The sequence below is a fragment of the Podospora bellae-mahoneyi genome, chromosome 5 (assembly GCF_035222275.1).
Source record: "Podospora bellae-mahoneyi strain CBS 112042 chromosome 5, whole genome shotgun sequence".
NCBI classification, from domain to species: domain Eukaryota; kingdom Fungi; phylum Ascomycota; class Sordariomycetes; order Sordariales; family Podosporaceae; genus Podospora; species Podospora bellae-mahoneyi.
In genome coordinates this window covers 1490960-1515774 of record NC_085884.1, presented here as the reverse complement: position 1 = coordinate 1515774, position 24815 = coordinate 1490960, and the positions used below count along the sequence as shown (strand labels likewise).

At 54.4% G+C, this 24815-nt stretch overlaps 8 protein-coding genes across 8 annotated transcripts; 2 read left to right on the top strand and 6 right to left on the bottom strand.

Moving 5' to 3' along the window:
• Window positions 1–1098: 1098 nt before the first annotated feature.
• QC761_504070 (uncharacterized protein) lies at window positions 1099–4638 on the bottom strand (the record flags this gene model as incomplete). Its single annotated transcript, XM_062879629.1, has 3 exons — window positions 1099–3330; window positions 3393–4315; window positions 4373–4638. The coding sequence occupies 3 exons, from the start codon at window positions 4636–4638 to the stop codon at window positions 1196–1198; spliced, it is 3324 nt and encodes a 1107-aa protein (XP_062730779.1). The 3' UTR covers window positions 1099–1195.
• A 2146-nt stretch (window positions 4639–6784) lies between these two features.
• On the bottom strand, window positions 6785–7504 carry QC761_504060 (uncharacterized protein; the record flags this gene model as incomplete). Its single annotated transcript, XM_062879628.1, has 2 exons — window positions 6918–7504; window positions 6785–6861 (listed from the first exon to the last, which is right to left on the bottom strand). The coding sequence occupies exons 1-2, from the start codon at window positions 7315–7317 to the stop codon at window positions 6785–6787; spliced, it is 477 nt and encodes a 158-aa protein (XP_062730778.1). The 5' UTR covers window positions 7318–7504.
• An 83-nt stretch (window positions 7505–7587) lies between these two features.
• QC761_504050 (uncharacterized protein) lies at window positions 7588–8292 on the bottom strand. The gene is made up of 2 exons (XM_062879627.1): window positions 8059–8292; window positions 7588–7989 (listed from the first exon to the last, which is right to left on the bottom strand). Exons 1-2 carry the CDS (start codon window positions 8248–8250, stop codon window positions 7900–7902), a joined length of 282 nt encoding a protein of 93 aa, XP_062730777.1. The 5' UTR covers window positions 8251–8292; the 3' UTR covers window positions 7588–7899.
• Window positions 8293–9779: 1487 nt separating this feature from the next.
• Window positions 9780–11313, top strand: QC761_504040 (uncharacterized protein; the record flags this gene model as incomplete). Its single annotated transcript, XM_062879626.1, has 3 exons — window positions 9780–10115; window positions 10167–10947; window positions 11021–11313. 3 exons carry the CDS (start codon window positions 9780–9782, stop codon window positions 11311–11313), a joined length of 1410 nt encoding a protein of 469 aa, XP_062730776.1.
• Window positions 11314–11631: 318 nt separating this feature from the next.
• IKS1 (putative serine/threonine-protein kinase iks1) lies at window positions 11632–14270 on the top strand (the record flags this gene model as incomplete). Its single annotated transcript, XM_062879625.1, has 2 exons — window positions 11632–11893; window positions 12083–14270. Exons 1-2 carry the CDS (start codon window positions 11847–11849, stop codon window positions 14268–14270), a joined length of 2235 nt encoding a protein of 744 aa, XP_062730775.1. The 5' UTR covers window positions 11632–11846.
• A 1751-nt stretch (window positions 14271–16021) lies between these two features.
• Window positions 16022–19100, bottom strand: QC761_0077880 (uncharacterized protein; the record flags this gene model as incomplete). Its single annotated transcript, XM_062872809.1, has 3 exons — window positions 16022–16513; window positions 16571–16807; window positions 18058–19100. The coding sequence occupies 3 exons, from the start codon at window positions 19098–19100 to the stop codon at window positions 16360–16362; spliced, it is 1434 nt and encodes a 477-aa protein (XP_062730774.1). The 3' UTR covers window positions 16022–16359.
• A 1974-nt stretch (window positions 19101–21074) lies between these two features.
• On the bottom strand, window positions 21075–22545 carry QC761_504000 (uncharacterized protein). Its single transcript, XM_062879624.1, has 3 exons — window positions 22030–22545; window positions 21917–21945; window positions 21075–21861 (listed from the first exon to the last, which is right to left on the bottom strand). The coding sequence occupies exons 1-3, from the start codon at window positions 22301–22303 to the stop codon at window positions 21361–21363; spliced, it is 804 nt and encodes a 267-aa protein (XP_062730773.1). The 5' UTR covers window positions 22304–22545; the 3' UTR covers window positions 21075–21360.
• A 337-nt stretch (window positions 22546–22882) lies between these two features.
• Window positions 22883–23953, bottom strand: QC761_503990 (uncharacterized protein; the record flags this gene model as incomplete). Its single annotated transcript, XM_062879623.1, has 1 exon — window positions 22883–23953. The coding sequence occupies one exon, from the start codon at window positions 23951–23953 to the stop codon at window positions 22883–22885; it is 1071 nt and encodes a 356-aa protein (XP_062730772.1).
• Window positions 23954–24815: the final 862 nt, after the last annotated feature.

Below are 24815 nucleotides of genomic sequence, written 5' to 3'. Positions count from 1 at the left end.
GCCGCTCGTCACCCCGAATTACCATAGCAGCAGCGAACCCGTTACCCCCCTCAACCTGGAACCTAAGCAGCAACCCCCGCGCCCGCCTCCCCTTCATCGGAAGACCCATCCGACTCCCCCTCCCCGGGACCAGGCTTATAATCCTTCAAATCCTCATTCCCCGGCTTCTTACTCTTCTTCCCTCCCGGACCTCGCTGGGTGTTGCTCGGGCCCGCTACCTCGTCATCAGCTGGGGCGGGGTCATTTTGTTGTTGCTGGGGTGGGGGTGGTGCTGGCTGCGCTGGCTGCGCTGGCCACCAGGTGGTGTCTGTTGCTGGTCAATAACCCCCATCTAGGCCGTCCCCCTATGGTCGAGTGATAGCTAGGTGATGAGTTGTATCGATAGAGGCAGGCAAAGATGTGTGACTCGTAGATCAAGACTTCAAAGGAGGGTGTCAATGTCGAGAGCTTGCCAGAAGCTCCATCAGAAAACGCAAAGGAATGTTACTAGAACGGTGACTTGCCAGAAGTCACCGATGAACCAACCATAAGAGGGAATGTGATGCTGATGCTGGGAAGAAATGATGGTGCTGGGAAGATCAGCCTTCTTCAGTTCCTTCGGTGATTAGGTCCTGTTTTCCTCGCGGTTGTTTCGGTAGGTCTAGCATCTATTTATGGACGCCGTCCTCAGTCTGAGGCCAAATGCGGCGCCCGTCTGTTACGTTAGGTAGGCAGTGACTTAGATCTCTGGATACGACATGCTTCGTGGGGGATTGTTTCGCAGATAATGTATAAAAAGCTGGGCAAAGTGTTGGAGTACCATCGGAGGATCGGTATACGGTCAGCAATAGAGTAACTGGCGTGTTGTACACCGGCGTGCTACGGGCCTTTACCCAGTACTGACGGGCGGCACCAAAACTTGTAAACCTACCACTATCTTACAAAGCTCGGGCAACACTGTGTGAAATGGAGAGCAAGTAAAAGCTCAAGCAGTCAGCTCCAGAGCACATGTAAGGCTGCATCTTTGAAGCCAGAGTAGGTTCGAGACCTACCTACCGGTGCCGACCTGTGGGGACTGGGGGTCAAGTGCAGTAGTTACACACACAAAAGACGCACAAATTGATAGTACATCATCTGTTCATTATTTTACTGCTTTGAGCAGCCACCCAGGTATTCTATCTACATTACTTCGTCATTACATCATGTCTTATCACATTCACAACTGGAAATAATCCAACGACAAATTCCTCCCGGCCTCGGGGCTCGACACCTGCCCCTTACCAGCAGCAGCAACCGACTTCTCCCTCTCCCTGTCCCTCGCCCTCGCCCGCGCAGAGTCCACCGCCTCCTCCACGCTCTGCACCAACTCATCCAGCGTCACTGGCGTCATGGGAAGCGGTGCAGATGACGGCAGTGGCGGCGGTGGAAGGGACGTCTGCCTCGCGGGAATAGCCAAGGCGTTGACAAACAAATCCGTCTCGGGAGGCGCGAGCGGAGGGCGAATCGTGTTCGAGATGCTCGTCCTGGAGATCCTCCTCGAGGGCCGGGGGGGTGGCGGGGCGGTGGCGAGCCAGTCCATGGTGTGAATCCCTCCATTGTCCGCAGTGCCAAGTTCCAGCGTGACTGGCATGGTGAGGTCATTTTGTTGCATCTCGGGCAACGGCGGCGGCGGCACCTCGCCCCCTTCGGCAGTGGGCACGGGTGCGTCTGCGACGGGTGAGAATCGCGAGTCGCAGTGCTGCCGGACTTCGGCCTCCATGGCGGCGAGCCCGGAGCTCACTCCCGGTTCGGCAAGCCACTCTTCAATCGTCATGTCAGCCATGGCATCATCCGCCGGCTGCTGAGCTGCCGGTTCGTCCTGCACAATGACGGCATCAGTATTGCTGGTCGAGGGAGCCTCCTCGCAGGCGGGAGTGGGGAGCGGGGTCGCCTCAAGTGTCGTCTCCGTTGTGATTGTGGGGGTTGCCGTAGCCCACCCCTTGCTGCCGTTGTTGATGAATTCAACAAATGAGGCGTGGAACGAGTCAAGATCAAAGTCTGACTCTGGGGTGATATCTGGAATCTCCCGCAGAGGCTCTCCTAGTTCCTCCTGACCAGAGTTCTCTTGTGGATGAGCCAGCTGAGGGGATGCCGGACCGCCAAGAGGGCTGCTCCCGAACACAGCCATGGTAGAGAACACCACGTCGGGTGCTGTCTGGGTGGAAAACCGCCGGCGTTTGGCCTCACGACCCTCTTCGGGCCCGGCGCACATGCTGAGGGTTCGTCTCGCGGGGGTGAAGCGAGAGCTCTCGTTGCTGAGATTCCACGAGTTGCTGCCAAAGATCATGTTCGTGGTGGGGTTCCCTTGGTTGAACCGGTTGAGCAAGGCACTGGCTTCCAAAGAGCCAGAGCTGACCATCTCAGTCCGAATATCAGCCAACATGGTCTTGAGGAGGCTGTACATCCTTGAAGCTGGCTGATAGGCATGGCTCATGTCGTAGATAGCCGCAGAAACAACCTGTAGGTATTTGAGATTGCTCTGATGGTCCAGCTCGGCACTCTTGTGGGCCAAGGCAGCCATCAGAGCGAGGGCAGCAGTGCCGGCTTGTTGGATGGCCTCAAGACCAATCTTGGTGCCATCAAAGCGCTGGCGCTGCTGCCAAAATATCCTCGCAACCCGGACCGCATGCTGAGTGCACATGCTGCGAGATAGAGACGCCCGGTTGTCCTGACGAGGTAAGGTGCCGAGAGAGGCCTGGAGCTGCAGCGAAGACTCGGGCGCCGCATACCGGGAAGCAGCAGCAGTGCTGTCCGGAACCAATGGCCCATACTTGGCCCAGGGCCTGTGAAGCAGGATCATGCATGTGTGGAATTGCTGATGAAGCAGAAAGAAGCCGATGGGGGCCGACTTGATGTTGATGGGCTTCCAGGCCAGGCAGTCTGGAAGCTGTCGATACCACGTCTGAAACTGGCGTTCCAAGGCCAGAAAGTAGAGATAGGTTCTGTCCTCGGCGGCTTTGGCAGTCAAATCTGAGATGCCATGTGTCGTGTTCTGCAGGTCGGATACCTTGCCAGCCAGCTCCATAAGCTCAAAGCGCTTCTGCTGGAGGGCAGCTTGGCCAGCCGCATATGTTTTGGCCTCGGCGGTCATCTGGCCATGTGTCGAGTTGAAGGCACCCTTGGATAGGAGGTCGATGCTGATGTCTTGAGCCTTGATCGAGGTTGGACGACCAAGGATCAAGGCCCACTGACGGTCGAACGCGATGGAGCCCGCCATAACCTGACGCCGCAGCCGCCTTTCCGTCTCAGAGATGTCTACCCCGCTGTAGTTGACGTGGAGACCTATATCGAAGGCAAGACGGTTTGCAATGCCTACAAAATCACCAAACTGTCAGCTTCGGCAACGGCTAACACATGACTGCAAGGCAACATACCCAGATACATCCATCCAGCGCTGTCACGGCCGACACCAAACTCCAAGTCAGCCAGCAACAGCATTCCCTGGACGCTCGGGACACCGCCACCTTGATCAATCTCAACCTCCAACAGGCCTTTCGCTTCCCGGTGGAGTGTGCTCTCGCGGCTTCCGACAGAGAGCTTCTTGATATCATCCCGGGTGCGGTCAGCGAACCGGTAGCCAATGGCCAACAGGGTGAGGTGAAGGAACGGGGAGTAGAACTTGGGGTCCTGTGTCAGTCTGCCCGTTTCAAATGCCGCCCTGTCGACGACCATGGAGCCAGAGTAAAAATAATGCTCCCAGAAGCACTTGGTAAGGTAGTCAATGGTGGACGAGCCCAGCGTCTCGATCAAGGTGGCAGCCCTTCGTGCCCGGTCTGGACGGCCCTCATTGTCAAACAGGCATGCCGATTTTCCATGGACATGGCTGTTGGCGGTGGGGCCAAAGAATCGAACCCTCCCAGCCGATGGATCGAACGAGTGGCTGCCCCTTGCTGACAGCAACCTCCGGACATCGGCATCTGGCGTCGTCCCGAGCTCTTGCAATAATAGCGGATCGATCAGTGATGATGATGATGATGATGAGGTCATGTCCGTCAAGTCAATGGTCTTGCTCTGTTCTGACTCGCTCATGAGGGTGTCCTCCTCGCCTGAGCCTGGTGGTGTGGGAACCTGGATCTCGACCGAACTCCCATGCTTGGGCTCAGAACTGGTCGACCTTTCCCGCATCCGAGCTTCTTCTTGCTCTTGTTGTTGTTGTTGTTGTTGCCTCGAGATGGCATCTTGTCTTGTCTTTGGAGGGTGGACAGCGGGAGGGGGTGTGACTCCTTGTTCCTTCAACATCTCCTCCAAGAGAGCAATTCGATTGGATAGTGATGACATGTAGGCTTTGGATATTGGCCTATTCATCTGTCAGCCTGGTCTGGCCTTGAAACTGAGGCAGAATGGCACAACTCACCTCCTTCGCTCATCATCGTTCTTGATGATACATGTGTGGCCCGTCTTCCTGCACTGGGTGCACTCTGACTCTCCCTCGGCCACGACACAACGAATTCGTCTCTCACGGCACGAGGCACACGCAATGGAGGCTCTGTGTCTGATCTGTGGCTTGCTCGATGAGCGAGTGGAGGGACTGGGGCTGGTGGTGCGGTCTTGACTAGACCTGTCAGACACTCCTTCGAGAGGTGATTTGCGCCTCCCTGTTGACACAGCCCCTGTTGACATGATGTGAAGATGGAGAAGAAACAACAATGGATGCTTGATGACGAAAAGCCAAGATGAAAACAGAAAGTTGGAGATTTGGGGTATAAAAAGACGACGGGAGTGACGGGTCAAGGAGCTGTCAAAAGCATCAGGACCAGGGGAGCCGGTTCCATTTTCTTTCCTTCAGAGCCCCATCGCCACGTCCGAAAACAAGAGCCGTGACGAGACAAGGTGCAGCTGAGCTTCCCGTATACAGACTAGTCTACCACCCCGCATCCGCTGGATGTCGTTGAGCATGTAGCGTATCCACCTCGCTGGGACAGTTGGGTTCGTGCGTCTGGAGACTGAGATTGCTGGATGCCAATAGAAATAGAAATGTTGGCCACGGCGATCCACCAGCGATCCCAATAGATAACACCCTAGCCCTTGGGCAGCTCTGCCAACCAAGCCAGGCACTTCCAGGGAGGAGCCTCTAGTGGAATAGTCTGGGGTTGAAATCTGGGGGTCTGGGGTCTGGGGTTGACGACGGCGGAGCCAGGGAAAGTGAGAAACCTGGGGATAACCCACACACCACGGACAGAAATGCCAGGAGGGGGAATTCCTCCCTTGAAAAGTGCTAGGATGCCGCCATGGATGGACGAGCAGGCGTGTCCTCTTATGCGAAGTTCGGGTTTCGGGGATAGCTCTGAACACGGCACTTCGTCTCGACAGCACAAAATGCACGATGTTTTTGCCTTTCCCTCCAGTCAACTTGATCGGCCCAAGCCGCGTGCGACAGGCATCCCCCCAACCGATTCGTCAATGGTAAAACTTGCCAGAGGAGGCCAATGGTGTGGACCGGAGGATTAGTTCACCCCGCAGGACACACCAGCTCCAAGCAGCATCCACCGCTTCCACTTCCCCAGGAACTCCACCAGCTCCAGAATGTGGATAGAAGTGCTGTATCACGACCTCACCGATGTGGGCGTCTGACAAATATGCCAGATGGCCTTGTTTTCCAGAGGCTGATATCCAGCGGTGGTGAGAGCACGGGAAGAACGCTGATAATGATGTAGCACCGGCTGAAGAAGTGCTCGATATACCGACGGCTTTTGACGAGTGCTATTCCGCCTTCTCGAAGACCCGAGGAACAACCCGAGGTCCCCTGGGTAAAACGGCCAGGCCGCAGGGGTTTTGGCGAATCCTCGGCTGCAGGCCAGATTCATAACGTCTTAGCAAGCCGTCACATCCGTCAAAGCCGAGGTGGGAAAATCTCGGCTCAAGGCCACGCGCCGCCACTGCTGTCATGCAGTTGCAATACGGGCTGCCAATGTTTTCCCCAGGACATGGGCGTCGTGCTAGTCTAAAGAAGCACGCGTCTTGGCATGTCAGTTTGGTCTGGTCACCAGCCTGGCTCCATCTGTTGTTTCCAGGCTCTTGTCACTGAAGACTAGCCAGTGGATGGTGACCATTCAGCAACCAGCCCTGCCTTTTTGCCAGAGGGTCCGTCTTGTTGGTGGTGTGGGGTTCTGGGCTCACGGTAGCGTTGACTTCCCCGCATCTGAGGAGAAAAGCCAGCTAAATTGGCGCGGGTGAGGGGGCTTGTTGAGCAGGGATTCCGCAGGTCGGACAGGGATGCGTGATAAAAAGTCTGGAGTCGACCTCGGCATTCAGTAGTGTCACCGATGGGTCAGAGAGAGAAGCAGAGAGAGAAGCAGAGAGAGAAGCAGAGAGAGAAGCAGAGAGAGAAGCAGAGACAGAGAGACAGAGAGAGAGAGAAAAAAAAAAAAAAAAAAAAAGAGAGAGAGAGAGAGAGAGAGAGAGAGAGAGAGAGAGAGAGAGAGAGAGAGAGAGAGAGAGAGAGAGAGAGAGAGAGAGGTTGTTCTGGACAACATTTCATGGACTGATGACGGAGGTGGCCGACCTTGAGAGTGGGGGCCGGACCAAGAAGAAGTCGGGAGGCAGTAAAAATGATGAGAATCCAAAAGTGTTTTCTAGGATTCTGTTCGGCAATCCTGGGTTTGCATTGAGAGCCATCTTTGAGCTGATATTTGACAACGACGACCAAAGAAGGAGCATCCTGCAACAAACGGAAGCCCACTGGATGCCACGTTTTTGTTGCTGACACGCAGGGAATAACCTGCTGGAGAGTGTTTGAACGCATTCATTCGGCTGGTCGATCACAACGCTACGCTTTCTTGGGTTCAGAGGACGGAGCGGAGGAGGCATCATCGGACGGAGGAGGGACTGGCCTGCCAAGAGAGACTTGGGAAGAAGAGTCAACAACAGTATCACGACATATCTGATGGGCTGAGACCTACGTCGGTCCCAGAGGTAGTACGATGTGACAATCAAGAAGGGCAGCGCAACCATGAGGCTCGTGACCTTTCTCGCCACACGCTTGTACTCCTTGCTGTTGATGTCCACCGGCTGCTTTGGCTTCATTGTAGGTGTCCCAACGCCAGGGCGGCGCACAGCAGACGGTTTCGGCACGGTCGTCGGTGCGGCTGGTGGGTTTACCACAACATTCGGCTTCGGCTGGGTTTGGTTGACGGGAGGGACCTGGGTTTCTGTCTTTTTCGCGAATCTCGACGTCTGCTTGGGCACGTCCGAGAAGGATGGGGAAGATGTCGTAAAGGTTCGTCTCGACAGAGCTTGTTGCTGAAACAATCGTCTGCAGCTTTGGTACGGGAGCTGCCCGTTGAGCTTTGGAGGAGCCATGACGCAAGGCTGGATATTCGAGTGGTGGGATACGGCCGAAGGCGACGACTGTGGGAAAGGTCAGGTCACCATGATTGACATGACTGAGAACACAAGCCAGGGGAACCAACAATAACAGAAACAGAGAAACGGAGCCGGGGGGTGGGCAACTGGTGCTTTGTAGGCGATCAATCAGGTTGGAAGCATGGCTGCCCTGCAATTCTTCATTGGAGAAGCTCTTGGAGAAGAAACATTCGTGCATTCTAGCGCGTCGGGCCCACATCTATGTGCACGGGCCACTCTCGGGAAACCAACATCAAAGATATCTCCAATTCTTACTTCTTCAGATATGCGCAACTCTTTGATTTATCTTATTTCTCAGTCTTTCTTTTTCACGTTTCTCATAACTTCATGATTTCATCCAATTACACACAATTCCAATCGGAGACCTCCTTGAACGTTTCACCCGCGGCCACTTCTCACCCCCATCAGCCTCAAACGCCATTCAACCTCGAGGCTTCAAGCCAAGTCAACATGGCGGCATGGATGATGGCCTTCCCCAAATTCCACCGATCGCCCTCTTAAGTCTTAACCTTCTCAACCTCAACGGCAATGGCCAATGACGCTCTCCTGGTTGAGATCCTTGCAACAGTCCTTGAACGTCTGGCGCTTGTTTCTGTCCACGGCGCAGATCTATATGCCGAGCGTCAGCGTGTCAGCCTCCATCACATGCCCGTCTGGCTGTATATGTCAGGTACTCACGTTGTTATAAGTCTTGTACCCCAGCTTCTTGCAGCAATCCAACGTCTGTGTCTTGAGCAGATATCCCTCCCTGCTGTTCATACACATGCAGTCATCTGGCTGAAGATACCAGCTTCCTGGGCACTGGACCCCTTGCTGTGCAAGCGCACCACCGAACAGACCAACTGTGATGAGAGCGAGAGAGAACTTCATTTTTTTTCTGGCGACGGAGAGAAGTCGTTGTTATTAAAAGACAAGAGTACAGATCACATCATCAAACGGGCAAACCACGTCAATAAATACACCTCACTGCCATCCCCTTTCCACCCGGGGAACTGGAAAGCAGCTCCTTCATAACTTTCCTTCCACCGGCCATCAATTTATCCACAATTTCGCCCATGACACCCAGATCACCATCGACGCAACGACGATGATGCATTTTCACTATCGGAGCTGCAAGTCAGCGGCGCTCTCGAGGCCGGAGCTAACACTCGGTAGCTACACCGCCACCATGACCAGCTGTTTTGTTGTCTCGAACAGCAGAAAAATAGCTTCTTCAACATCAATCCGAAGGGCCAAGACAGTTCTGGCCTGTGTTTTGGCCAGGAACCCCTCTTTATTGTAGCAAAATCACTTAAGCCGGGTAAATACACCAGCCACTTCACTGGCCGAACCAGGGCTGGCTAACCTCTAGCTCACACGCGAACCACTCGTCCCGAACCGTTCCCTCGCGCCGCGTCCCTGGGAATGGGTTCAACAAGGCCGGAAGCGCTCCTCTGAGGTTTCGTTGAGCTCCACCGCCACGTGTACGGGTATATGAGCTTGCGCAGGTTTTTGATGACGAAAAGCAAAAATAGAAACTGCGAAGCGCACGTATCATGGTTGCTGTATTCATGTCCTCCCGGGGTTGATGCGAACACAGTTGGTCTGTGGTCTGACAAAACAAGATACTGTCTAGAGCAACGCACGGCACTGGACGCTCAAACTTGCGTTGCTGGCTTGACCTCGGTGACTTTGTGGGTTACAAGCTAGAGATTCCTTTCCAGCTGACATCGGTAATGATAGCCGAGATAAAAAAAAACCAAAAAAAAACAATAGTTTTGTCTGAGGCAACTTCAACCAAGCTTAGTTGACGTCTGAGAACCTGAGACAAACTCGTTCGGCACCCAATGGAAACTCTGGCAGAGAGACGGCTTGACAGGCCGTAGTACACGGAACGATCGTGGCAGGAACCACTGCATGTCTCGTTTACCTCTCGAGATCGTTGGTTACACATTCACAAGAAGAATGCAATGCATTCGATATAAGCCAAGGGAATTCTATCCGGATGTCACAGCGGCAGCGGAATCGAATCGCACGAGAAATCGATATGTGAGAAGTTCCCAGGAGGTGGGGAAAAGCGATGCCGGTGGCGGACAATATTCACTCTTGGACTTCACCCTACCAGCTGGTTTGTACATGCTCTTCTACCTACAAAGGAGCAAGAGCAACTAGCATTTCTTCACCTTCTCCTCAACAAATGGCGAAATCATCTCAATTCCCTACTCGGTCCCACAAACTCTACTCCCCCCAGCTGATGATATCTGGGACGGAGTCACTCACGCGGAGATATTCACTAGTCTTGATCAGCTGCCACGGGCGGGCAGGCACAGGCCCGACATCGAGTTTGACACAAGAACGCCTCACCATGAAAAAGACAAAAAGAATTCTTCTTCCCGGGCTTTCTTGCTTGTCTCGGAGGGATGACTGCAGAACAAGTCATTTCATTTAACTCGCTGCACCTACCCTCGTTCAGGTCAATCTGTCGACCACCTCCCTCCATCCCTCTCACCTCCACAACGAAGCGAAAGCTTCTCGAGGGTGATACAAAGAAAAGACCGGGGCCTCCCCCTGAGCCAACCCTGTCAACGGTCGATATGCGCTTCATGCCGTGCGCGTTCGCCTCATTTCTGGCCTTGCGCGGTGGCCAGCTTGGCTTGGCCGCTGCTACTCCTCCGAGGAATGGCAGCATCGCAAACAGCCCTCCTGAGCCGAGACCTGATGGGAAAATCACCCCCAAGATCATGATCGTCAGCATGGCAAGTACCTACCCCACAACCCAACTTCACCAAAGCTAACCCGCAGTCCAGTTCGCCCCCGAAGCCCAAGTCTGGTACGACAACATGCCCCCCAGCAGCCACGGCAACCTCCTGGCCGTCAACATCACCATCCCCGGCCTCTCCCCACGATACCCCCACGTTCACTGCAGAGAAGACCTCCAAGTCTGCCAGGTGACCACCTGCGAAGGCGAAATCAACGCCGCCTCGTCGGCCATGGCCCTCCTCCTCTCCCCCAAGTTCAACCTCACAAAGACATACTTCCTCCTAGCCGGCATAGCAGGCGCAAACCCAAAGTACTCCACCATCGGCGGCGTAGCCCTGGCGCGGTACACTGTCCAAGTAGCCCTCCAATACGAATTCGACGCCCGGGAGATGCCAGACAACTTCACGACGGGGTATGTTGCTTATGGCACCACGCAGCCGGAGGAGTATCCCAAGATTCTGTACGGGACAGAAGTGTTTGAGGTGAGCAACGCGCTGCGGGACGCGGCGTTTAACTATGCCGTCAGGGCGAATTTGAGCGATAACGAGGACTCGAAGAAGTACCGGGCGAGGTATAAGCCGGAGGGGAAGATTTTTGCCAAGGCGTCGAGCGGGCCAGAGGTGGTCAAGTGTGATACTGTCACGAGCGATGTTTATTACTCGGGGACGTTGCTGAGCGAGGCGTTTGAGAGGACGACGGGGGTTTGGACGAATGGGACGGGGAGGTACTGCATGACGGCGCAGGAGGATAATGCGGTGCTGGGTTCGTTGGTGAGGATGGCGGTTTATGGGGTTGTGGACTTTTCGAGGGTTGTTGTTATGAGGACTGGTGAGGTTTTTTTGTTTTGTTTTGTTTTGTTTTGGTGAGAGAAGCTCGGCTGATGAGGTTGTGTTTGTTACAGGGTCTAACTTTGATCGTCCTCCTCCTAACGTCACTGCCTATGAGCATTTGCTTGTTCTCAAGCAGAATGGCTTCGAGGTTGCGATTCAGAATCTCTATCTTGCGGGGATTGAGATTGTGAATGGGATTCTGAAGGATTGGGGGGCGGTTTTTGACAAGGGGATTAAGCCTTGCAATTATATTGGTGATGTGCTTGGGTCTTTGGGTGGTGAACCAGATTTTGGTCCGGGGAGTGAGACGAAGGGGGTGGGGTTTAGGCCTCCTGGGAACAGCACGACAAGAGCAATAGTATAGGGTGCTAGTTGCTGAGGGTCAGCGTGGGGGGGCAGTTATCCCGAGATATGCTGGTTGACTAATCAATGCGAGATGGTATCACACATCGACGTGTTGGATCGTGATATGTTTGTGGTGCTGGCGGCGGATGGTTTGCAGGTGAGCGGCATCCAATGTAGAGTGAGGTTGAGAGAGATGGGGCATGTATGTGGCTGTAACACGATGCATCTCGGGAATCTAACAGGAGATAGTTCCCGGAGATGATGTGTAGGAAGCTTCAATGGGGAGCCGTTGCTGCCAAGACCTGGCTGCAGTGGTTCGATGCGCTAAAAACCCCGGACCAAGCCCTCCGCCGTTGAGCTCAACCCCGGCAATCATTCACCAGCGCCCCTGTCACCGCAACAACGAAAACATCGAAACTCCATCTCGCATCCTTCTCAAAACAAAGAGAAGAGAGCAAGCGCATCGTCATATCGAGACCAGCATGGGACATCTTTACTCTGGGATCATATCCTGAGGATATCCATACCATTTCCACCCCGTCCACATCAGCCATGTCCCTTGTTCCCTACCACGAGCGCGAAGGTCGCGAGATTGTTCTGTACGTCACTCCCCCACCAACACCATCTGGGGGCAGTCCATGCATGCCACTGGGACTCCCGTCACCCCCACGACAGCATCACCTACTGCAATGTGTCTCATTGCTCTCTTGAACACTTTTCTCCGTCAAGCTCCATGCCTCGCGACTCTGGAAAAAAACACACAAAGACTGATAAACATTCCTGCGCAGCCGTCACCACAACTCCATCGTCGTCCGCGACCCCACCTCCCAGCGTCTCGAGATCCGCGGCCTCGAACTGACAAAATGTCCCACCTGCCACCAAAGCCTGCGAACATCATCCCCAGAGAGGCGCTTTGAGCCCGCAACGAGCCATGAAACCTACGTCAATCCCGATTACTTCCGCATGCTGCGCGCCGGCCAGTATCGACGGAACCACACGCAGCCTCTCCCGCCACCGTCGAGTCCTATCCGGCGGTTGGTCGAACCGTTTCCGGCCTCGGTATCTGATGAAGACGGGAGCGAGCTTGGACGGCAAGACGCCGAGTCTGTGAGGAGCTCACCGGCGCCTCACCAGGGCGGCGGCCGCATTCGACGAGAGGCGTTCAGCCCGAATTACTTTAATACTTTCTTTATCGAGGAGCGAGAGCTTGGCCGAGGCGGCAAGGGTGTTGTCTTGCTTGTGCGGCACGAGATTGACGGCTGCTTTCTGGGAGAGTTTGCCTGCAAAAGGGTGCCAGTGGGAGATGACCACGCCTGGCTTGAAAAGGTGTTGGTAGAGGTTGAGCTGCTTGCGAAGCTCTCCCATCCCAACCTTGTCTCCTACCGGCACGTCTGGCTTGAGGACTATCAGACCAGCCAGTTTGCGCCTGTAGTTGCGTGCGCATTCATCCTGCAGCAATACTGCAATGGCGGCGATCTGCTGCACTACGTCATTGGCGACATGCCGAGGGAGGCCACGAAGGAGCAGCTCAAGGCCCAGATGCGCCGTCGCTCCAAAGGCCAGACAGAACGTCCCAAGATGCAGCGTCGCTTGCCCCCTGAGGAGATTTACTCGCTCTTCAAGGATATTACGTCCGGCTTGGCCTATCTGCATGCTGCAAACTACATCCACCGCGACCTGAAACCTAGTAACTGTCTACTGCATCGCGAGGGGGCTCATTTGGTTTGCCTGATTAGCGACTTTGGGGAAGTCCAACCGGAACATGCGGTTCGTAAGTCGACCGGTTCGACGGGTACGATCTCGTACTGCGCGCCGGAGGTTCTCAAAAAGGATGTCACGGGGAGGTACGGAAACTTTACCACCAAGTCAGACATCTTTTCGTTGGGGATGATTCTGTATTTCATGTGCTTTGGCAGGTTACCCTACCACTTTGCCAACGCGGTGAATGAGGAGTTGGAGGATATCGACCAGCTCCGCGCCGAGATTACGGACTGGAAGGGGTTTCACGATGAGCGGAGGGAGCGGCCGGATCTGCCGCACAAGCTGTATCAGTTACTTCAGAAGCTTCTGGCGGTTAATCCGCTCGAGCGGCCTACTGCTAACGAGGTGCTTGGTGCGATGAAGGGGGAGATGCCGTTGGATGGGGTGAACGGGATGCGTGGGGGGAGGAACAACTCGGACGGGATGGGGGGGCATAGGATTCAGAATTTGGAGGAGCCGGGTCTGATGAGGCCGGAGGGGACGAAGCAGGCGAGGGTGAATTCTCTTACGGAGGAGGATGATTTTGCTGCTGTTTCGCAGACTTCGGCGGTTTCACTTTTGCAGAAGAGGATGATGAGGGCTCCGAGGCATAGAGGGTCGGGAGGGGAGTTGACTTTGGGGGGCAGGAGGAGTGAGGATGATTCGCCGGAGGGGGAGGCGGCGGCGGCGAGCATTACCACGCCTTTGTTGATGCCGCCGCCTACTACTGCGCTGGAGAGGGTGAGGAATGGGGCTGTGCTGGCGCAGTGGAGGGTGAGGAGATGGGGGGGGGAGAATGAGGTTTTGCTGAGGGTGGGGGTGTTTGTAGGGAAGATGGTGAGTCTGAGTTGGGTTTGTTGGCCTTACAGTTCTTCTGTGGTGGTGATGGGGTTGTTGGTGGGGATGGCGACGGTGGATTTGGTTGGGCTTAGCCGGGGGATGGGGGATAGGGAGGGAGATGGGGGTGGGGTTGTTGGGGGGGAGGGAGGGGGAGCTGATGATGGGGGTGGTAGTCCTGTTGTTATTAGGGTTGGTCCTGATGGTAGTCCGAGGGTTGTGCACCCGGTTGGTGGTGGTGTAAGGAACTCGGGCTGGATGGTAGGATGGAGGAGGAGTTGGGTGTTGCTCGGGGCGCACTTTGTTGTGTTATGGGTTGCGTCCCGTGCTGCGGTCCTTTGTGCGGCGGCGGTGCCGATTGTGAGGAGGGGTGATGAAGAATGGGAGGGTTGGTTGTGATGTCGCCTTGTTTTGTTTCGGATCTTGAGGTATCCGAACATTGGGTCCACTTTAGTATGATGTTGACGACAGACGAAAAGGCCACAGATCAGAAGCGGGCGGGACAAGGTTTCGGATTTACACCAGACGGCCTGGGACATGGGATGGCATTAATGTTATCGAACGGGTATGTGGGAAGGTAATTATCTTTTGAGCGAGTAAATTTGAGTGCTGAAAAGGGAGTCAGTTGACCAGTTTCTTAGGAGTGCTTTTGGGTGGTTTCAATATTTTAGGGGGAGGGTGTATACGAAGGGTTTGGTATGGCGTTTATCGGACACAAGTGGATGGCTACCTGGATGAGCGCGGGCTGTATGAATGGATGGCCCGTGGGGATCTGCCTGGGTACCTATGGTCTTCATCGTCGCCCCAGCTCGAGGAGAACTGTCAAATAGCAATGTATGCTAGTGATGATAGGTGTTCATCGCTACTAGGTTATCTACCCGCAACGCCTCGTTACAAAGTAATAGTAGTTCTTGCACAGACGACTCTGTCATGTCGGCACCTCGGGAGTCGGGAAGGGGTATAATGAGGAACTGTTACAAACCTACCCACCTGTCCGATATCGATGGCACAGACGTTATAGCATTGAGGGGGGAATGAAACGGGTGGAGCAGCGGATGAGAGATGTGAGGGGTATGGTCAAGTTGTGTGTGTGTGTGTGTTTGTGTGTGACTAGGACCTGGCATGTGGTTTGGTGATGGTGTTGGTGTTGGGAGGGAAGTGGTGAGCCATACATACCTACTGCTGGCCATGGAGGATGACTATGTTGAATAAGGCGTGTTATCAAAACCCTGGGTAGGTATGATTAGTCTTCTTTCGACTATGGGGTCCTACGCCACGAAGTTAAAAGCAGAGGCATGCCCACCTTGGCCCCTTCTTTCTTCACGACTTTGACTCTTTCCACAACTTTCTTGAACCACTTGTCAGTTCCACCACCCCCCCGTGTCCGGCTTGTGCCCGCATTAGCTCTTTGCGAGTGCGGCAGCAGCAAAAAGAAGAAAAAAAAAGTTTCCACATTCGACGACTGCCACTTACCTCATCTGCTTTTTGCGGCTCAGTTACCGTGTCATCAAGTCCGGAACTTGGAAATAGAGACGACAGCAAATCTTTGCTTACCTACCTTATCAGATATCTTTATCCCAACCTACCTACCTACGTATAGAAAAGTTGATCTGTCTTGTTGTTTTGGCAGATCACAGGACGCAAGTGTAAAATACCTACTACTACCTACCCTGGGAGAATGTGCACCCTTAGAATCATCATTCACCACCGCTGCGGGCATAGGATTACGAGTTTGTGTGAGAGCTGCGGTATGTTTGTGTCTATCTTGTTTTTTCATGGTTTGGAATCAGGTTGCTGACTTAAAGATAAAAAAAGAAGATGTCGAGTGTGGTGGTGTGAATGGCAGGGTTGAAGAGGTTGTGTCGAATAAATACCCCTGTGCTGTGGGTGGGTGTCCTTATTGGGGGAGGTTTGATTAGCTTGGTGAGGACGTGGGGAGAGGCTGGGGGTTGCGGGTTGGGTTTCTGTCCTGTTTTTATGGGAAAAAGAGGGAGGGTGGTGGGTGGTTAATATTCTGTTGTCCTTGTTGGGAATGAGGTGGTTGTTTATGTCTTTTACTTAGGTAGGTGGGTAGTTGGGAATGAGAGGAAGGGGAAGGGATACGTCAATGATTATGAGCTACGAGACCAACCGATAGGGTTACGTGCATACACCGACGATGTTTATCCAAATTTTCAATTCTGTGTGTCGGTGATGAATTAGAGAAAGACAAAACTAGGTACCTAGCTACTGTTCACACCACTTTTAACCCCTTGGAAGCGATCCATCATTGTTGCTTTTGACCTTCCAATGTCTTTCCCGTCTCCTTATCCTATTCAACCCCTACTGAGCCGTCTCCTCTGCCAACTCATCATCTAGAAAGGCAAACCACCCGTGCAAGAGCACCCGCAAGCATTACAATCCCCCTCGCTCTGACCACACCCCCACCCGCTTTTCGGAGCACACTGGCTGTTCGCAGTGCACTTGATCCAGTCACCTCAGCCGTTGTTCACCGCCTGCCAGCACCACGAGCCCCCGCTCCCGCCGCAGCGCCTCCAGCAGTACCCGCCCCTGCCGCAGCCGTACTGGGCCGCGCTGCCCGGGACGCAGTCGCGTTTGCCGAGGGTGTTTTCCTCGGTGGCGGTGCCGGAGGGGTTTCGACGCTTTTTTGTCTGCAGTTAGCAAACCGCTCGGTTAGGTAGGGGAAAGAGATCACTTACCAGTGACGGATCTGGGCTGGATCAACGTCGGAGGGGAGAGCGGTCTCGTTGTAGGTGTTGGCGTGGAGACTGCCGCACTCGGCTTCGAGTTGGGCGGTGGAAAGGTCGGCCGCGGGGGCGGGGGCGGAGCTGGTGAGGGCGAAGGTGGCCTGGAGGGCAAGGAGGAGGGCGGTGGTGAATTGAATTTTGTTGAAGGTTGGCGTTGGTGTGAAGTTGTGTGTGAGAAGACGGTGATGTCTGAGAGACTGATGGTGGAAGAAAGAGCAGTGATGGCGAGCGTGTTCTTGGCTTCTTATACTCAAAATTTGACGTCTTGGTTGTACCCTCTGTTCAGTGACAAAGGCTATGAGGTATGGAATCATGAATGATGGTCCATCAGCATGCCTTCCTTGAGGATTGATACACCACCACATCTCGTTCTGCTCGTTCATGCGATACGTTGACGGCCCGACGAGAAGCAGTGAATGACTGGCCGTTCCCGATCAACAGCAACAAGATCCACATCAAGTTCAGAATTCTACACGCTGTCTCCAGCTGTCGTTGCAGCTGAAAGTACCACCGCAGGGCTGATTAGGTGAGGCGCTGTTCTTGGCCTCGCTCATGGTGCGATCATAATGATCATGATGTCGAGGAACCTTAGTAACGCCCCATATTCCCTGTCTCAAGGTATGCAGGCAGCTTATGCGGCGACTGTAGTCTCAATCTCGATAGGGCAGGTCATCCATCAGCCTTGCCCGAGGAATGCTGTCAAGTGCGAGCAGTTGGATAGACCTCGGACTTTGGGATGCACTACGCCCCTCTCACTACCCACTAACATTACACCGACCATTTGTCGAACTGAAACAATGATTCCTAATGTGGACCCACCTCTGTCAGCACATACTTCCCAGCCCTGTTGCTCATAGGCCAGAGTGTGTGTATATGTAAAAAATAAAAAAATAAACTGCGGCCGTAGAAAGCATCGATTTCCACACGACTTACGTAAAGTCTTTCGCTCTACTCGCTTCTTTGCCACAGTAAGATTGAATAAACAGCGCCATGATTTCATGGCCGGTTAAAAGGACCCAGCCAAAACACTTTCGGGAGTTTACCGACCAGAGCGGTATCCTCTGAGATTCCGGTAGGTCCTGGAAAACTTCACGCACAAGCTCCGGATCTTCAAATTTGGCATACGGAAAGGGGATATGGCGTAGTGTTGGCCCTGCAGAGTCCAACCAACGTCTTTCTGGATCGTCCCCGATGAGCAAATTGCGGGAAAGAAACGGCGGTAAAATGGCGGCGACACTAGGGTTCGTTTTCGAATGGCATGAATGACAAAGGGCGCTTGACAGCATGAGACAGTCAGGCCTTGGTTGGAGTGCTTCAACAAGCTAGGTATGGCACATAACAATCTATTTACTCGAGTCTAAAGGCCTTGCCTACGAGTCTACTCTTCTCCTCACACCAACTTCCAGTCATTCTGACAAACAGCCACTGGGGGGACTTACCTATCCCCCTTGACCAACCCCTCCGTCTCCTCAATCCTCATCACATACTTGACTCCACTCGCCCTCCCCTTCTTCAAGTCCTCCAACGCTTTCCGAACACCCCCCAATCCACCGGGCACGACCTCGACCCTCTGCGGCTTAAACCAGCCCTCGGCCAACCCCCTAGCAATATACCTAAAGTAAACATACCCCAAATCCCTGTGATCGTTATGAACATCGCCCACCATGGTAACGCTGTACTTTTGCCCCTCCTTCAACCCCTTCTTCGGATGTCCAAGCACAAGAGTGACATGGCCCCCATCCGTCGACAGCACCTCGGCAATATTGTCGAGACTCTCCGGCAACGAAACCGCATCAAGAGCATACTTCAACTCCCTCCCCTTCAGCGCCCTCTTGATTCCCTCCACCGTCGCCTCCGGTCCATCCCTGTAATCAACAACCACATCCCCCTTTGACTCATCGATAAACCCCCTCACATACTCCTTCGCCGACCCAGCCACGCAGATCAAAGGGTGCATGTTGCTCCTCAGCGCAAACTGCAACCCGTAAAACCCCACCGCGGACGACGCGCCGTAAATCAGCAGCGGAATATCCGTCACCTCGTCTCTGCTCACCTCGGGCGACCACGGCTGCGGGAGCCCCAACCGGTCGTACAACCCCACAACAGAGGTCATGGCCGCGAGGGGCAGAGCGGCAGCCTCCTCGAACGAGATGTTGCTGGGGATGTGGAAGGTGGTGTGCTGCCAGGCGACGGCGTACTCGGCGAAGCTGCCGTGGGGGGTGCGCATCTCGTGGAAGGCGGCGACGCGGTCGCCGGGCTTGAACTCAAAGACGTTGGCACCGACGGTGTGGACTATGCCGGCGATGTCATCGCCTGAGTTGGTGCGTGCGTCCTGCTCGTAGAGGTCGGGGAGTTTCCAGTCTTTTGGGTTGGTGCCGGTGACGACGACGCGGATGAGGATGTGGTCCGGGGAAGGGAGGGAGGGGATGGGGGTGTTAACTATTTCGACCTGAGGGCCTTTGCTGACGAGGGCTTCTTTCATTTTTGGCCGGTGGTGGTGAGGTTATTCAACGTGGATTGACGTGATGGCAGGTGGTGGTAGTATGAGAGTGTTGTGATAAGATGAGGTGAGGTATGGTAGGTAGTTAAAGTGAACTCCAAATATCAACACCACTGCGGGGAAAAGCTGATTTCTTCTCAGTCGGACGTCGTCGTTCCCCTTGATATATGACGCGCACAATCACACTGATCCAAGATTCCGGCCTGGGCACACATTGTGGTTACCCATTCCCACCCCGCCACCCCACCGTTACCCACCGAGGCATTTGGGGGGTCTCGGGGTCATGTTCTTGCCCGGTTTTTACCAAAACATTCGCCGTCCCACCGTCACCTTACTAATAGAGTCCCGGGGGGCCGCAACGGAAGATGGAAGCCCGATGGAATCGAACATAAATCGATGCCAGATACGGGGCCATTAATGAGACGCATGCCGAGGTTTTTGTCTCCTTTTTTGTCTCCGAGGACCTTGTGTCAAAATATGTCTCCGGGTGGTCTCTTTGGTAAGCAACAAAGAAAAAGAAACAAAAAAAAAAAAGCCAAGAAAAAAAAAAAACCAACCCATTCTCTCCAGCAAAAGGTCACCGCCGCGGCCCCGCTACGGCACTCTTCCCCAGCCTTGCCGTCGGCATACTACCACTCACCTTACCACCCGGTGCCGGTGGGATGGCCCTCCGAGAACGTGGCATTACCCGCATATCCAGACTTCCTTGTCACACAACCCCACAAGTGGAAAAAGGCACACGGGCAATACTTTGATTGATAAGGATTCATTCCATTTCTTCATCTCCACGGGTTGCAACCCCGTACATACATACATAACATACCTGCCTACTCATAGATGTAGCAATGCGGCCCCTCGATCGTAGACTCCATCCAGCTCCCTAAAACAGCGGCACATCCGGCGAAAGATACCCAAACGGCACCGACCGTGTCAAGTGTGAAGTTGGCACTAGGACATACGGGCAAAGTCAAAAAGATAAAACTCACCATTCCCCGTAGTCTACGTGCCCCAAACCACCCCCGTCCGTCCCTCCTGATCCTGCCCCCTGCCAAATCGCCCACTGCCTATCCATATTCCCATGATGCAGATAAAAGATCGGGATCCCCCGGACTAACAAACACACCCAACTCCACCATCCCAACCGATAGATGCCCCTCCCCCGGGTGCACCCCAAGCCCATTTGGCGGCGCGTCCAGATTGACATTAAAATCCGCAAAACCCTCCTGCTCAAGCAAAAAAGTCACATTGCTCGGCCGCAACGCCTGCTGGCTGATCGTGGGGGAGAGATCCCTCAAACAATCAGCGGGGGTTACACCCCGTCCCATTATTCGGTCCCTGGAGAGCAATGCCGATCGGTCCGAGGTTAGTCTTGAATTTATCCTCCCCGAGCGGTCCGGAAACGCAACCGCCGCCGGTGGCAGGCGGGATGATCACCGACGTGGCAGCACCGGGGAGGTTTGATCGTGATGGGGTCGGGAACTGGGACGGCCAAGACAAGGGAGGCGAGGGACAGGAGCCCGGTGGTGAAGGGAGACGTCTTCATGTTGGCGACGAGGACGACTCAAAGGTGGTGACCGAGGTGAAGATTGAGGACGCCAGAGACGATGAGTTGACCTTGTATGCCTGCCCATTTTGAGTTACTCCTCGCGTGTGGGAGAATGAAGTGCTCCCTGTTTTGGGCCAGGCGGGCAGTTTGCTCTCAGGGTTTCCGCTAGTCTTCAATTTGCTTGTTTGTAGCTTTTCCCTGTGCCTCAGATGGAATACTATCACCTCTTTCTTCAGTAGAGGGAGCTGCAATTGTCATATGTCAGCCCTCTGCCACATAAAAATCACGAGCTGTTTCATCGGCAAGCTGCAGGAAAGGCCTGTCTAAAGGCCGACTCGGGCACCGCAGCCAAAGAGATATCAAATGCTAGGTTATATCTCGGCCACTTTTTGCCGCCTTTGGGCTGAACTGCGTGATTGACTGTGACCGGCACATGGGAGGGTGAGCCGGTATCAAACGAATTTACGTACGACCCAAATGACTATTGATTACACGGCCGAGTTGGTGGAGGGCTATATGGAGGTTGCCCCCCGTAGGTCAGACAGTCTGGTTGCTCCCACGGCTCGCGTCAGTCGGTCTCTTGTCGGCATTCATTGACAACCCGCAGACTTTCTTTCACCGAACACTAAAACCATTCCCAACGCGGATCCTCCCGAGTAGACAAAATCCACCATAAATCCATACCACAACGCGTAACTACTCATCGTAAACCGGATCCCCCTCCGCAGCATCAACTCCCTCCCTCACAACCCTCTCCACCGCCTCCCTCACCCCCTCGGCCCCATCCAACAAATCAATCCAACCATTCCTCACCCCCTCCCTGGCCAACAACTCATCAGCAACAACAGCGACCGTCTCCCTGCTCACATCCCCACCCGACCCCTTCGTCCTCCCCAACTCCACCTTCCCGGCCGGCTCCAGCGTTAGCGTCCCAGGCCGGAGGTTGATCCCCACAAGCGTCTCACTCTTCCTCGAAACACGGTACAGCTCCTCATCAGCAGCAATCTTGGCCTTGTAGTACGTCGGCAAGACCTCATTGTTGACATGTTGGGCGGCTTTCCACTCTTCCTCGCTCCACCACGCAGGCTTTGCCTTGCGAGAAGCAAGATAAGACACCATTAAGAACTTGGTGATGGAGGGGGTGGAGGCAGCTGCGCGGATGAAGTGGATGGCGGCGTCGCGGTCGATAGCGTAGGTCTACCCCTGTTAGCATCCCCATAACACATTACAACGTGGATTGATCAGTCTTTACCCTCTCCGGACCACCCTTCCCACCAGCACCTACAACCCTATCAGCACCCATCTCATCTCATCGCAGGGGGGAAACCAAAACGAAAAAAAAAAAAAAAAAAAAGAAAAACAAACCGGCACTCCAAACAACATAGTCCACCCCCTTTTCTCCCTCCCTCCCGGCGTCTTCAATGACTTTCTTGGCGTCATCTGTAGATTTGACATCTTCCAGGCTCCTGACGAGAACATTCAGCTTCCCATTCTGGCTCGCCCCCAACTTCTTGATCGTGGGGACTTGTTCCTGAGCCCGGATCACGCTCGTGACAGTCCAGGAGCGCTTCAAGAGCAAGGGGGTTAGGAGCTGGGCTACCTTGCCGTGGCCGCCTAGGAGGAGGACGTGGTGGGACATTTTTGGTGGCTTGTAAAATTGTTTTGGGGGGGCAATGGGGTTTGGGAATTCAAGTTGTGAAAAAGCCTAGTAGAGTAGGAGGTATGTTGTGTTTTTGTGAGTGTAGGGAATAGAAGAGTGACGGTAAATATAAAATCACAAACTCGAACCGGAAGAAAGGGGGGGGGAATTCGAGTGTTGATGACAAACCCAGTAACTGATGGGTTCACAATGGATTGCATCATCGGATGAACCAAGTGTGGTGGGGGGGAGCCGAGACAGTGCCCCACATGCCTGTCCTGCCCGGTGGTGGTGTTCAGTCAGTCAGTGTTTGCTGCTTCGTCACACAATATGCGCATTTTCACAGGAAGATCTCAACATCACAAGCAAAACAAACAGACAGAGAAGTATACCCATGCAACCAGTCAATTCACACTAACTAGCTACTACCATTACCCCTTCCTTGCTTCCATCCCCCCCCAGAAAAACTCCAACAACAACAACAACAAAAAAAAGAAACAAAAAAAACAACGGTAAAGAAATGAATCATATCATCATATCTCACAACAAGAAGAAACAACACCTCCTATCCTTGGTCCCTTAAACATTAACATTCACATCAGGGAACCCCAAAAGAGTGTTCCACGCAACAGCGGTGGAAGCGTCCCTGGTCCCGAGAGCCTGGATCTGGGCCTTGGCGTCCAGGCAGGCGTCCTTGGCCGCCTGATTGGCACCGCAGATGTTGGTGAGCTCGTCGCAGATGCGGTTGGTGATGATGTTGGGGTTGAGGGCCTCGCCCTGGCGCGAGAGGATGACGGGGTCGATGGCGTTGAAGGTGAACTCGGTCGCGGGCCGGTTGCCGCGCCCGCCGAGGAAGTTCATGGTGGGCACGCAGGAGCCGAAGTCGAGGGCGGCGTTGTTGCCACCGTTGTTGCCACCGTTGTTGCCACCGTTGTTGTTGTTGTTGTTGTTACCGTTGCCGGCAGCGGGGGCGGGAGTGGCGGTGGGAGCGGCCACGATCACGGTGGTGAGGGTGCGCGGAGCTCCGCAGTTGACGTTGCCGCCGTTGTTGTTGTTGTTGTTGTTGTTGTTGTTGTTATTGTTGTTATTGTTGTTGTTGTTGTTGTTGTTGTTGTTGCCACCGGCAGGGGGAGCAGCATTGGCACCACCAAGGCTCTGAGCAGTAAAGTCAGTGAACCCCTGGGCGGCGGTGATGTCGGCAACAGACAGGCCGTTGGCGTTGAAGGGGTTGTTCAGGGACTGGGCAGAGCGGGCGTTCTGCTCAGCGGCGCCGGGAACATCGGGGTCGACCAGAGGAATGATGCCACGGAGGGCCTCGGTGGCGGGGAGACCGGCATCAGAGCAGATGCTGGGGATGGAGACGGCGAAGGGGTTGAAGTTCTTCTCGGCCTGGACGAGGAGCTTGGCGGCAGCGATGACGGCATCGTCAGTGCCGAGCTCCTGGACGATCTGGTCGGCAAGTTGGAGCTTCGCGCAGGCGTTGGCTCCGGCGAGGAGAACGCTGGGGGTCTGACCGGCCAAGGTGCCGGCAGCACCGGGGTTGCCAAAGGCACCGAGAGCCTGGACGGCGCCCTGGACGGCACCCTCTTGACCGAAACGGGCCTCGACAACGGCCAGCATGAGGGCGACGATAGCAGCCTTGGAATACATGGTGATGACAAACAGAAGTTATCGCACTAAAACTTGTTTTTGTAGGTATGGTGTAGCGGAGAAGTAAAGGACCGGCCGAGCGGTTGTAAAGAATGTGTAAATGCCGAAAGAGCGGAACGAAACGAAGAGTTCACAGAACTGAAAAGACTGAAGAAAACAAGAAAAGAGAGCGATTAACTTGCTGAATGGAATGATGAAGGAAAGAAAAGAGACAAGAGGGATGGGAAACTTGAGGTTATATAGAACAATCCTCCAGAGACGGGATGACACCCAAGCAGCCAGGGCCCAGGGCCCAGGGAAAGGAGAGTGAAAGGCGCCCCCTAATGGCGATCATACTGGCACTTGGATGGCGACGACAAGGCCCAAAATGGGATGGTCGAGCCGTGCTCCATCTCGAAGGGGACGTCGACGTCGCTTGTGTCGCAGGACGGCGGTTGAGGTTCAATGAGCGCACCCCTGCGCCGAGCCAAGAGCCTCCTTGAGCCTCCTTGGCTCTGGGGGCCCCGGCGGCCAGGTCACACCGTTGCTGAGATCCCCGGCAGGTACCGTGCCCCTGCCTGGGCGTCTGAAGTCGGGCGTTGGGGGTCATGATTCACGGGATCCGAGGTGAGGATTAGGATTTAAGGGTGGTGGTAGAATCTGGGCCGCTCCACAGTTGATGTCGTTTCGAGCCTCACCGTATTTGTTCCTGTCGTCTTTTCTTTGTCATTTGGTTGTATAACAAAGTTGTTTACCGAGCTGGTTGATGGTTAAGGTAGGGTGGGTGAGGTGGTCACCTGAGATGGCCATCTCCGTCGGCCTTGGTACTTCCCGGGCGCTTGCTATCGAGAACACGGGTGACGAGATACCTGAGGAAAAGGTT

What these genes read in the sequence shown, in the direction of transcription:
- QC761_504050 (XM_062879627.1), bottom strand. Translation starts at nt 8,250, where the DNA reads ATGAAGTTCTCTCTCGCTCTCATCACAGTTGGTCTGTTCGGTGGTGCG. An exon ending in GGTACAAGACTTATAACAAC is followed by an intron (nt 7,990 to 8,058) that starts GTGAGTACCTGA and finishes CTCGGCATATAG; the next exon opens with ATCTGCGCCGTGGACAGAAA.
- QC761_504000 (XM_062879624.1), bottom strand. Translation starts at nt 22,303, where the DNA reads ATGTCCCACCACGTCCTCCTCCTAGGCGGCCACGGCAAGGTAGCCCAG. An exon ending in CTATGTTGTTTGGAGTGCCG is followed by an intron (nt 21,946 to 22,029) that starts GTTTGTTTTTCT and finishes ATAGGGTTGTAG; the next exon opens with GTGCTGGTGGGAAGGGTGGT. An exon ending in GGAAGGGTGGTCCGGAGAGG is followed by an intron (nt 21,862 to 21,916) that starts GTAAAGACTGAT and finishes TAACAGGGGTAG; the next exon opens with ACCTACGCTATCGACCGCGA.